The following is a 13169-nucleotide window of genomic DNA, read 5'->3' on the forward strand; positions in this document are numbered from 1 at the left end:
TACAGGAATGCTACTCAGTTATTAAAAAGAATGAAATGTTGCCATTTGTGGCAACCTGGATGGACTTGGAGGGCATTATTCTCAAAGAAATGTCAGACAGAGAAAGAATACTGCATGATATCACTTACATGTGAAATCCAAAAAATACAACAAACTAGTTATAATTGAAAAGAAGACTCACAGGTATAGAGAACAAATTTGTGGTTATTAACGTGGAGTGTCATCTGCATATCTGAGGTTATTGATATTTCTCCTGCAATCTTGATTCCACCTTGTGCTTCTTTCAGCCCAGCGTTTCTCATGATATACTCTGCATAGAAGTTAAATAAGCAGGGTGACAATATACAGCCTTGACGTATTCCTTTCCCTATTTGGAACCAGTCTGTTGTTCCATATCGAGTTCTAACTGTTGCTTCCTGACCTGCATACAGGTTTCTCAAGAGGCAGGTCAGGTGGTCTGGTATTCCCATCTCTTTCAGAATTTTCCAGAGTTTATTGTGATCCACACAGTTGAAGGCTTTGACATAGTCAATAAAGCAGAAATAGATGTTTTTCTGGAACTCTCTTGCTTTTTCATCGATTCATGGGGTCACAAAGAGTCAGACATGACTGAGCGACTCAACTGAACTGAACGTGGATTGGGGGCAATATAGAAGTGAGGGTGGGAGGTACAAGTGACTGGGTGTAAGATAGGCTACAAAGATATATTGTAAAATACAGCAAATATAGCCAATATTTTGCATTAACTATAAATAGAGTATAACCTTTAAAAATTGTGTAAAAAATAAAATAATAAAATTTTAAAATGAGGAACCCCAAAATGGACTTTCTGCAAAGTGTAGGGAAAATTAAAGAAAAGTTGTTTTTCTCCAGAAGCTTATGATCTTACCTGAGGACACATAAATAGCCACTGGATATGGTGGCACAATGATTATCACACAGGTACACACTGATAGAGATAGTGACAGGGACGATTGCAGTGGTACTGATGGTGATGACTGACGTATGTGGAGCACTCACTACTTCAAGTGTACTTTAGGTGTTTTGGTTAGACCATCAATTTAGTTCTCAGAATAATATAGATTAGATACTGCTATCATCTTCATTACAAAATTGATAAATATGACATAAGGAAAAGGAACTACATTACCTAATGTCACATATCTATCAAGTGGTAGTGCTGATAGGGTAGCTGTTAATTCTTGGCAGCCATTCAGAACTCAGAATAAAGCTTAAGAAAACTTCCTGGAGAAAGAGGCAAAAGCTACAAGTTGAAATGTCAATAAACGATAACTTAATAAAGAAAGGGTTGGTGAGCATGAGTCAGAGGGAAAGCAATGTGCAGGTAGAGCAGTTGCAAACAATGGAGGATGGGTGTTTTTACAACTGCACATAATTCCAGCATCTGTAGCCACTGTGGGGTCTGAAGAAAGGTGAAGAATTTACAGAGTCAAACCTGGAGGGTCATTACTGTTGTTCAGTCACTAAGTCATGTCTGACTCTGTGTAATCACATGGACTGCAGCCTGCCAGGCTTCTCTGTCCACCATATCCCTGAGTTTGCCCAAATTTATGTCCACTCAGTCAGCAATGCTATCTAAACAGCTCATCCACTGTTGCCCCCTTCTCCTCCTGTCTTCAGTCTTTCCCAGCATCAGGGTCTTTTTCAGTGGGTCAGCTCTTTACATCACATTGCCAAAGTATTAGATCTTCAGCTGCAGCATCAGTCCTTCCAATGAATATTCAGGGTTGATTTCCTTGAGAATTGACTAGTTTGATCTCCTGCTGTCCAAGGGACTCTCAAGACTCTTCTGCAAGGTGGGTCATAGAGGATCCTGCTGTGATTCATGTTGGAGAGTGTTTTGCCTATGTTCTCCTCTAGGAGTTTTATAGTTTCTGGTCTTACATTTAATCCTTTTTGAGTTTATTTTTGTGTATGGTGTTAGAAAGTGTTGTAGTTTCATTCTTTTAATGAGATGGATGAAACTGGAGCCCATTATACAGATTGAGGTAAGCCAGAAAGATAAAGACCAATACAGTATACTAACACATATATATGGAATTTAGAAAGATGGTAATGATAACCCTATCTGCAAAACAGAAAAAGAGACACAGATGTACAGAACAGACTTTTGGACTCTGTGGGAGAAGACGAGGGTGGGATGTTTCGAGAGAACAGCACTGAAACATGTATATTATCTAGGGTGAAACAGATCATCAGCCCAGGTTGGACGCATGAGCCAAGTGCTCGGGCCTGGTGCACTGGGAAGACCCAGAGGGATCAGGTGGAGAGGGAGGTGGGAGGGGGGATCGGGATGGGGAACACATGTAAATCCATGGCTGATTCATGTCAATGTATGACAAAACCCACTACAATATTGTAAAGTAATTAGCCTCCAACTAATAAAAATAAATGGAAAAAAAAAAAAAAGAATCTTCTGCAGTACCACAGTTCTAAAGAATCAATTCTTCAGTACTCCACCTTCTTTAGGGTGCAACTCACACATCCATACATGACTACAGGAAAAACCATAGCTTTGACTGTATCGAACTTTGTTAGCAAAGTGATGTCTCTGCTTTTTAATATGTTGTCTAGGTTGGTCATATCTTTCCTTCCAATGAAGAAGCATATTGAATTTCACTTTTGCACTCACCATCCACGGTGCTTTTGGAGCCCAGGAAAATAAAATCTGTCTGCTTCCACTTTTTCCTTTTCTATTTGCCATGAAGCAATGGGACTGGAAGCCGTGATCTTAGTTTTTTTTAATGTTAGGTTTTAAGCCAGCTTTTTCCACTCTCCTCTTTCACCCTCATGAGGCTCTTTAGTTCCTCTTCACTTTCTGCCATTAGAGTGCTATCACAGGCATATCTGAGACTGTTGATATTTTGCTCAGCAGTCTTGATTTCAGCTTGTGCTTCATCCAGTCGAACATTTCACATGATGTACTCTGCATGTAAGTTAAATAAGCAGAGAGACGATATACAGCCTTCACATACTCCTTTTCCCAACTTTGAACCAGTTTGTTTTTCCATATCCAGTTCTAACCGTTGCTTCTTGATTTGAATACAGGTTTCTTAGAGGACAGATAAGGTGAACTGGTAATCCCACCTCTTGAAGAATTTCCCACGCTGTTGTGATCCTTACAATCAAAGGCTTTAGCATAGTCAATGAAGCAGAGGTAAATTATTTTCTGCAATGCCCTTGCTTTCTCCATGATCCAACAAATGTTGGCAATTTGACCTCTTTGAAACCCTACTTGTACATCTGTAAGTTCTTGGTTCATGTACTGCTGAAGCCTAGCTTGGAGGATTTTGAGCATAACCTTACTAGCATCTGAAATGAGCGCAACTGTGTGGTAGTTTGAACATTCTTTGACATTGCCCTTCTTTGGGGTTGGAATGAAAACTGACCTTTTCCATTCCTGTGGCCACTGTTCGTTTCCAAATTTGCTGACGTAGTGAGGGCAGCACTTTAACAGCATCATCTTTTAGGATTTTAAAGGGCTCAGCTAGAATCTATCACTGCCACTAATTCGTGGTAATGCTTTCTACGGCCCATTTGACTTCACACTACAGGATGTCTGGCTTTAGGTGAGTGACCACACCACTGTGGTATCCAGGTCATTGGAACCTTTCTTGTATAGTTCTTCTGTGTATTCTTGTCACCTCTTCTTAATCTCTTCTGCTTCTAATTAGGTCCTTATCACTTCTGTCCTTTATCATGCCCATTCCTTGCATGAAATGTTCCCTTGATATCTCCCATTTTATTGAAGAGATCTCTAGTCTTTCCCATTCTATTGTTTTCCTCTGTTTCTCTGTATTGTCCATGTCAGAAAACCTTCTTATCTCTCCTTGCTATTCTCTGGAACTCTGTATTCAGCTGGGTATATACTTACCTTTCTCCCTTGAGTAGGGAAAAGTACTAGGCCAGTGAGATATGAGCTAAATCAAATCCCTGATGTTTACACAGTGGAGGTGACAAATAGATTCAAGAGATTAGATCTGTTAGACAGAGTGCCTGAAGAGCTATGGATGGGGGTGTGTAACACTGAACAGGAGGCGGTGACCAAAACCATCCCAAAGAAGTCTGTAGGTTCACTGAACAATAATTTCCCCAAGAAGGTACTATATTGATGTTGCCTGACAAGTCTTTGCTCTTTGTTGTTTCCTCAGGCAAACCAGGTCCTCCAGAGCTTCCTGCAGTCACAGGCAGAAGTAGAGGCACTCATCCTGCAGGCAGACCAGGCCCTCACTGATGCGGCCAAAGCCATGTCAGGTACAGTGGAGGACTGAGCTCTCAGAGGGGAAAGTGGTTCCTGTGCTGCCCTTAGACAGGTGTGGGAGGAAACACTTCCTGGAACCAGAGCTTCCTCTTCTTCTGTGGAACCTCTCTGCTACATGTGGAAATAAACAAGGGAGTTTGGGTTGTATGTACATCCAATCAGTGTGTCTACATCATATACCAAAGCAGGTTGTCTGATGTGGTAGCAGGAACAGTCAGACTCCTTCCCACCAATTTAATGTCATTTTAGTCTTTGAGCTCAGGAAGGTATAGCTCAGCATAACTGTTTTTTGTTTAAAACTCTTGTGAAACAGAGGAACGTACCAAAAGACAAGCAGCAGAGATGAAACAGGATCTGCTAAGACAGGAACTGAATGATAAGAATCAAAAAATGGAGGCCCAAGAGAGAAGCCACGTGGTAAGTATAGCCCAACTGATAGAGAAGTTCATGATGGAAAGAGAAAACCTTCTAAGAGAGCAGGAAGTGCTGGAGCACAAGTCTAGATGGGCATGGGCAGAGTCTGATGGACAAAATGCTAGTTTCTCAATAATAAAGGGACAGAAATATGACCTATAGTCAGATCCCAAAGAGAAATCCAAAGACAGGTTTCATGTAACATCAATGTGGATCGTGCTGAAGACTTACCTCTGTAAGGCTCAGCATCTTCTGCAGTGCTAAGGCTTGGAAGGGACAAACAACGGCCCAGGCTCCTGGACTGAGGGTCACACTTCACCTAAGTGAACAGGATCCCAGTCTTAGAGTACTTAGGACTTGCGGAACAACCATCCGAGACCTGTAATATTCCCATCTGCTCTCGAAAGTATCAACTGTACTTCTACCAAATACAGGATGTTGAAAACTTCAAGTTGCTACATTTTTTCCAGATCTGCCTGATTCACTTTATACACCTAGAGTAAATGAATTCTTTGTCCAAACCTGGAGTTTCAGTGTTCTAAAGAGAGTCAGCAAACCTCATTATTTGTGACATGTGTGTGGTCATCCTACCTCAAGGGGACTGAGAAATATTTAGAATTCACCTACACTCCCTCCCAAAGTGCAGTCTTAGGGCTAGACCACATAACTGGTATAGTTTTAAGTCCTGACTTAGGCCTAACTCCTCCTTGCTCAGGGAGATGGTGTTGAGGGATCCTGGGAAGCTAAACCACGGATGCTGTCACTTCCCACCATGTTCAAACATTTGGAAATAGTGGACAAACTCATCAAAGAGTATCTAAAGTAGTAGGAAATAGACACATGTACTGAGCTGCTGTAGTTGTTAGATATAAAAAGATGACAATTGGATTTTCAACAGGGTACTATCTTCTTTTTATAGGTGCAAATGGAACAACTCCATGTGGACTTTCAAAAGATATCTGATGAATTACGTATTGAGTTAACTAGACTACGACAAGTAACTGAAAGAAATGAAAATACGTGCTTACTACTTTAGGAATCCTGGCAGGTTTTACTTTTGTGTTAATGTCCTTATGAAGTGGCTTTTTTTCACAATGTGCATAGGGATGATGCATCTCATGTGAATTATTAAATGAGTTGACAATTCCGCTTAAGTACATTGTAAAGGGTTTCATATAATAGTTGTTAATCTTTGGAATATGCCATGGTAGTTTCAATCCAGAAAAGTTTAAAAATAAAAAGAAGTTATTACTGAAGAATCAGGGCCTGGAGTCCAAATATCTAAGTAATTTTGATTGAAAGTGAAAGTGAAGTCGCTCAGTCATGTCCGACTCTTTGTGACCCCATGGACTGTAGCCTACCAAGCTTCTCCGTCCATGGGATTTTCCAGGCAAGAGTACTGGAGTGGGTTGCCATTTCCTTCTCCAGGGGATCTTCCCAACCCAAGGATTGAACCCAGGTCTCCCACATTGTAGGCAGATGCTTTACCATCTGAGCCACCAGGGAAGTCCTAATTTTGATTGAATTAATTTAAAGAAATGGAGAAGTTAGTAGGTAATGATTGATTCATAGAAAGTTTTAAGAAAAGTATAAAAACAAATCATAAGAGAAAAAGTCTCCATGAAACAGGTATGAAGATGATTTCTTTAAGCCATAATGAGCCCTTATACATCAGTGAGGAAAGAGCAACAATCACATTGTTCAAATGGGTAAAAACTTGAGAATGTAAATGTCTAATTTTACTGATTATAAAAGACATGAGGGGTAAAATTAGGAGGGACCTGTGTCACCTCTCAGATGGACCAGAAAGTAGTTTGGCACGAAATTAGCAGTCTCTGATATATGTTAGGAAGAGTGAAGATTAATGCAAATATATACCACACTTTAAGTGAAAATACTGTTGATACAGCAAGTTCTTATTTAGAAATTTATCTTAAACATTTACGTACCCAAATTGAAAAAGAAATGTATGGTAGTATATTTATTGAGGGGATTGTTGTGATCCCAAAAGACTGGAAACATCTCTAAAGTCCCTCTGTCACATACTAGTGAGATAAATCCTGGGACACACTTACACAGGAATACTCTATAGTCACTGAAATGAAAAGGGAAACTCTATTTGTGCTAAGGTGAGGCAGTCTCCAAGATGTTGCTGCTCAGCTGCACAGTTGTGTCTAACTCTTTGCGACACTATGGCCTGGAGCACGCCAGGCTTCCCCGTCCTTCACTATCTGCCAGAGTATGCTCAAACTCATGTCCATTGAGTTGATAATGCCATCCAACCATCTCATCCTCTGTCACCCCCTTCACCTCCTGCCCTCAATCTTTCCAAGCATCAGGGTCTTTTCCAATGAGTCGGCTATTTGCATCAAATGGCCAAAGTATTGGTGCTTCAGCTTCAGCATCAGTCCTTCCAGGGAATATTCAGGGTTGATTTCCTTTAGAATTGACTGATTGGATCTCCTTGCTGCCCAAGGGACTCTCAACAGTCTTCTTCAACACCACAGTTCAAAAGCATCAATTCCTTAGCATTCAACCTTCTTTATGGTCTAACTCTCACATCCATACATAACTACTGGAAAAACCATGGCTTTGACTATATGGACCTCTGTTGGCAAAGTGATGTCTCTGCTTTTAAACATGCTGTCTAGGTTTGTCATAGCTTTCCTTCCTAGGAGCAAGTGTCTTTTCATTTCAAGGTTGAAGTCACCATCTGCTGTGATTTTGGAGCCCAAGAAAATAAAGTCTGTCACTGTTTCCATTTTTCCCCCCATCTATTTGCCATGAAGTGACAAGATTGGATACCATGATCTTCCGTTTTTTGAAATTTGAATTTTAAGCCAGCTTTTTCACCCTCCTCTTTCACCTTCATCAAGAGGTCAAGATATATTATAAGTGAAAAAAAAATAAAGATATAGAAAGTGTGTAAGTTGCATTACTGATTTAAAACATAATCAGTATATACACACATTTTCCTCTATTTCTGGAAATAGAAAAGAAACAGGTATCCCTGAGCACAACAGGAATGGACCCGCATATCTGAGATAAAAAATGAGAGGAGAAATAGGTTCATATGACATATTCCTCTGTGGGTTTTATATTTTGCATGAATTATTACCTACTCAAAGATAAATAAATATAAATAATGAAATAAAAATAATAATATATGGAATGGAATAGTTCTTATGACAGGATGAAAGTATCAAACACTATGAGAAATAAAAACTCAGCTCCATAGGAGGAATCTACTTATTACAGCAGGAAACAGAAAGTACTAGATATGCATCCTGATACTGTTGTCATTAAGGCTCTGAACTGCTAGTCCATAAGTTATTCTCAGGTGTAAAGTCTATTGGAATGTTGGCTGGAATGACCTCACAATTCCTGCACATTTATAAAGATCATGTATTCAAAGGAGACTCATTCAATTTCAACTCAACATTTTAGGTATTCTTGTCACCTCTTTAATGCTAGCCTCTTGTACTCAGAATGAACTGGGTGTGGTGTCCCTCCTGTGTGCTGCCATCATACCATGTTTCACTCTGACCACAGGATTTTCATATAATTTTGATATTGAAATAACCTGTTTATATTCTGTCTCCCCTACTGCCTTATGATCTCATCTACTTGATGATCTTCCCTGTGTATTTATCTCCCCTACAAAGTCCAGGTGTTCAAAATCCCCAGGTGTTCAAACAATGTACGTGGATAAATACATGACCTTCCACTCTCAGGAGCACAAACTGCCATTTCCTCACTCTATTAACTGCTGCCTAGGGCACTCAAAATCAAGAACAGTTTTATGAACTAGTACTAAAAGGATGGGCTTCCCTGGTAAAGAACTCGTCTACCAATGCAAGAGACAAGGGTTCGATCCCTGGGTCAGGAAGATTCCCTGGAGAGGAAAATGGAAATGCATTTTAAGTATTCTTTCTTTTTTTTCTACTATTCTTGCCTGGGAAATCCCATGGACAGAGGAGCCCAGTGGTGTACAGTCAAAGGGGTTGCGAAGACTTGGAAACCATTCAGCAATTAAAACACCAACAACAACGGAAAGGACTTGGGTGGAAAGTACATGCACACCCGTCTGAACCTGTGCTCTTCTCTGGAAGGGACTGGACACCCCACGTGCTCTGGGTTCCTCGAACTTCTCTGCAAGAAAACTATCCAGCAATGAGGCCATCACCTTTGACCCACAAACAATGATACTGTAATTGGCGATACTCCAGTTGTCATCATAAAGCAGCTGTTCAAGGAGCTTCTGTTGAAATAAAACTATACTTTTGATAGGAAGATATATTTCTCACTGAATATGACACCCACAAGCTGACAGACCGTGGCATCTACCAGATAACTCTGCTTTCTTAACACTCAGTTGCCACTTCTCTAACCAAACTCTCTGGAATAAGTCCTGCAGCTTGTCTAGTCCCCAAAGACCCTCTGGTGTCACCAGAAGAATGCCCTGAATACCGGTAGTTTGGATGATTTGGTAAAGGGGGCAGTGAGGATTTCTGCTTTCCCATCAAATCTCCCTGACACACATGAGAAGTGATGCAAACAAGAAACAGGCATACATGTTTCCACCATGAAGTGATCATGGTTTAGAGAAAGAAAGGGGTCAAGAGTAAGGGACTGGACAGTTAACAGCAGAGTGAAAAGAACCTGCACTGCTCTGATGTTCAGTCCTAAGTGGTCGTCTATTGGAATAAAGTTATACTCATCTCAAGGCAAAGTTCCAGGTGAAAGGCCTCTTCCAGACTTCATAACTAATAAATATATGCTAATTGCTAATGGAATTAAAGATCTATACAAGTATTTGTTGAACAATTCTGTAGGAAGGCAGCATCATAATCATTTTTTCACACGGTACTTAGTACAGGAAGAGTGAGCCACTCTGGACATCTCTACATCCCTTTCCCTTTTTCCTTAGACTTGTATATGGCGTGCTCACGAGGGTCTCTTGCCTGTTGACTGGGTATTACACAGTCCTCCCAGAATGTATTTATTAGGGAAATTATTTAGTGTTACAGATGGATTGCCAAAATTCATTAGAAATGCAAATAGAAAGTCCAACTCTTTGAGACCCTATGAACTGTGGCCTGCCACACTTCTCTGTCCATGGGATTCTCCAGGCAAGAGCACTGGACACGACTTAGTGACTGAATAACAACAACAACAGCAACAGTGCTTTTATTCTGCTCCCAAGAAAACAAGGTCTGCAAAGACACATATATGCCCTTAGGACTCGTAGGCTAGTATTTTAACCAAAATATTCCTCCCTGCTCCCATCACATGGTAGCAATAGTATCGCTTCATGACGATCAAACTCAATTGTCATGATAAACTACTCCTGTGCCTGCTGCTTTATTGGCAAAAGATGCCCAGAGAAAACAGGCAGTATCTATAGCTTTAGGTTTAATGGTGCCCTTAGTGTGCCCCCTCAATGAAACACTCCCTCTCCAGAACCATAGACCTAGATTTTCAAGGTCAAGGAGCACAAATTTCCCCAAAAAAAGTCACTGGGAGTGACACTGTGTGCCACTGGCCTCCAACCCATGTATTATGCCTATTGGCCACACAGCATCCAATATTGACTTTGGGCTTAAGTTATTGACCACATCCAGAAAAATGGTGTCCCATCCTCTCAAGAGTTATGGTTAAATTGGCATCTCAATTGCCTCCTGAGAGTGTTCCACAATTCTACTGGGCAAGTTAGTTCTGAACTGTGTGATTGTGGTAGAACCAGTGGAATTCATGTCACATGATCTTAAGCTCATTCTCTATTGTGTGAGTGGCCAAACACATTCCCAAGAGCTAAAAAAAAGGCTCATCTTTGAAAGGACATTGAAGTCCTGCTATGGTCATAGCCAGCATAACAAGGAGCTAACTACAAAGCTATAGCTTTAAAGAGATTTACATGTTCTCCTCCAAATTTGTCTGCATTAGCTTCCCTTTGTTTGTTTATCATTATAAGGCACATTTAAAGGGCACAAAATAGGGAGTGGAATTCAGCTGGGTATATTGAACAGTTGGGAATACTTTGAAAAAGAAAATCTTTGTGACTAACTAGAGTTTGTCCTTGTCGGGTAATGCCTGCAGTTTCTTTTCCCCTCATTCGAAGTAAGAACCAAGACAAAACAGAGTAGCAGTTTAATTGATAGCTGTCCACACCACTTCTCATGCAAGAATGAGATAGACTAGTTTAAGATAATTAGATATATAGTTAAAGATTTTCACTATAGTAATACAATTGTGACATGAGTATTGGCTCCAATATTCTTAAAAAGTAGTAGAGATGAGTGAGAAGGTAACCATTCCTGGTGAAGTACATGTGGATCCTAAAAATTTAGAACAATGGACAACACAGAATGAGGCTAACGGTGGACGAATGCACAGACACTTGGGGCCTTCGGTTTGTATTAGATCCTGCTTTCTCTTTCTGTATAGCACTAATAGACACCTTCCCCCGAAACTCCTACCCAACTATGTTAAAGTCTGTGGATTTTGATCATGTGGACACTCTGACACATCAAAAATGGTTCAAGGAACCTTAAGCCAGAAATAACTTTTTCCTTTAAGAATGAGATCTAAAGAGAGTTTAGCTTGAACACTATCAGTTATTCCTTTACCTTGTGTTGCAGATACACTGAGGCTGAACTTCCTCAGGTGATACACCTCCACCCCAGCTTGTAAGCAGAGCGACATACTTATTATAGCCAAATAAGGAGTAAAGGTCTATCACCTTACAATTTTATAGTCCTGAATCCCTATTTTTAAACTTATTTCTGTGCTCAGCAATATCCAAGGTGCTTTTAGTTTTGCAACATTTTTACAAACATTCTGCCTCACTGGTTACTCTCTCCAATTCTAGAGCTCCCCAAACCTAGGAATTTTATCCCCAAAGGCTATTATTCCCTTGTACCCACATTTTCCACACCTGATGAACTGCACTCATATTTCAGAACTGAAAGTGCTTCAGGTTTGAACTATTTACAATGCTGGTCAATCCACAGCCCATGGTCTTTCACTAAACTCTGAGGATGTGAAAATGAGACTCTTCCTCTCAAAAATTTCACTAGACACAAAGTTAAGTGCACTAGATGACAAACAAGCACAATTTCTAAAGCAAGATACAGACCACTCATTCTGGAGTTCAGTTCAGTTCAGTCGCTCAGTGGTGTCCAACTCTTTGTGGCTCCATGAACCACAGCACAACAGGCCTCCCTGTCCATCACCAACCCCCAGAGTCTACCCAAACCCATGTCCATTGAGTCAGTGATGCCATCCAACCATCTCATCCTCTGTCGGCCCCTTCTCCTCCTGCCCTCAATCTTTCCCAGCATCAGGGTCTTTTCAAATGAATCAGTTCTTTGCATCAGGTGGCCAAAGTATTGGAGCTTCAGCTTCAACATCAGTCCTTCCAATGAACACCCAGGACTGATCTCCTTTGGGATGGACAGGTTGGATCTCCTTGCAGTCCAAGGGACTCTCAAGAGTCTTCTCCAACACCACAGTTCAAAAGAACCAATTCTTCGGCACTCAGCCTTCTTTATGGTCCAACTCTCACATCCATACATGACTACTGGAAAAACCATAGCCTTGACAAGACAGACCTTTGTTGACAAAGTAATGTCTCTGCTTTTTAATATGCTATCTAGGTTGGTCATAACTTTCCTTCCAAGGAGTAAGCATCTTTTAATTTCTTGGTTGCAATCACCATCTGCAGTGATTTTGAAGCCCAAAAAAATAAAGTCTGTCACTGTTTCCTCTGTTTCCCCAAATATTTGCCATGAGATGATGGGACCAGATGACATGATCTTAGTTTGCTGAATGTTGAGGTTTAAGCCAACTTTTAAACTCTCCTCTTTCACTTTCATCAAGAGACTCTTTAGTCCTTCTTCACTTTCTGCCATAAGGGTGATATTTCTGGAGTTAAATTAATAGAAACTGAAAAAAATTTCATTTCAGTTAAATTGTCTCATTGACTGTCTTCCATTTCAGTTCAGTTCAGTTCAGTCGCTCTGTCGTGTCCGACTCTTTGCAACCCCATGAAACACAGCATGCCAGGCCTCCCTGTCCATCACCAACTCTGGGAGTCTACCCAAACTCATGTCCATCGAGTCGGTGATGCCACCCAACCATTTCATCCTCTGTCATCCCCTTCTCCTCCTGCCCTCAATCTTTCCCAGCATCAGGGTCTTTTCAAATGAGTCAGCTCTTCGCATCAGGCGGCCAAAGTCTTCCATTTAGGAAAACATTTTAATCATTCTTCAGTTCAGTGGCTCAGCCATGTCCAACTCTTTGCAACCCCATGGACTGCAGCATGCCAGCCCTCCCTGTCCATCATCAACTCCTGGAGTTCACTCAAATTCATGTCCATTGAGCTGGTGATGCCATTCTTACTTACTTAAGTAATTATTCTTACTTTTTCAAAATAGTATACTTTTGTCAATTATACCTATAGGATATAATT

General features: G+C 40.7%; 1 protein-coding gene across 3 annotated transcripts in view; it reads left to right on the forward strand.

Annotated features, from left to right (window-relative positions):
- LOC122436715 (guanylate-binding protein 4-like) overlaps positions 1 to 8989 on the forward strand; it is a 78090-nt gene extending 69101 nt beyond the window's left edge. The window contains exons 9-12 of one of the 3 annotated variants that reach the window (XR_006268085.1): positions 4173 to 4275; positions 4596 to 4699; positions 5616 to 5828; positions 8672 to 8989. Coding sequence is in view for 1 of the 3 variants with exons in the window: in XM_043460732.1 (XP_043316667.1) it covers positions 4596 to 4699; positions 5616 to 5732 (221 nt within the window). In the remaining 2 variants the exon portion in view is untranslated. Of the gene's footprint in view, positions 1 to 4172; positions 4276 to 4595; positions 4700 to 5615; positions 6093 to 8671 lie in introns of those variants that run through there. The other 2 variants (XR_006268084.1, XM_043460732.1) reach the window with 2 other exon arrangements.
- Positions 8990 to 13169: the final 4180 nt, after the last annotated feature.

This window comes from Cervus canadensis, chromosome 2 (assembly GCF_019320065.1).
Source record: "Cervus canadensis isolate Bull #8, Minnesota chromosome 2, ASM1932006v1, whole genome shotgun sequence".
Classification (NCBI taxonomy): Eukaryota; Metazoa; Chordata; class Mammalia; order Artiodactyla; family Cervidae; genus Cervus; species Cervus canadensis.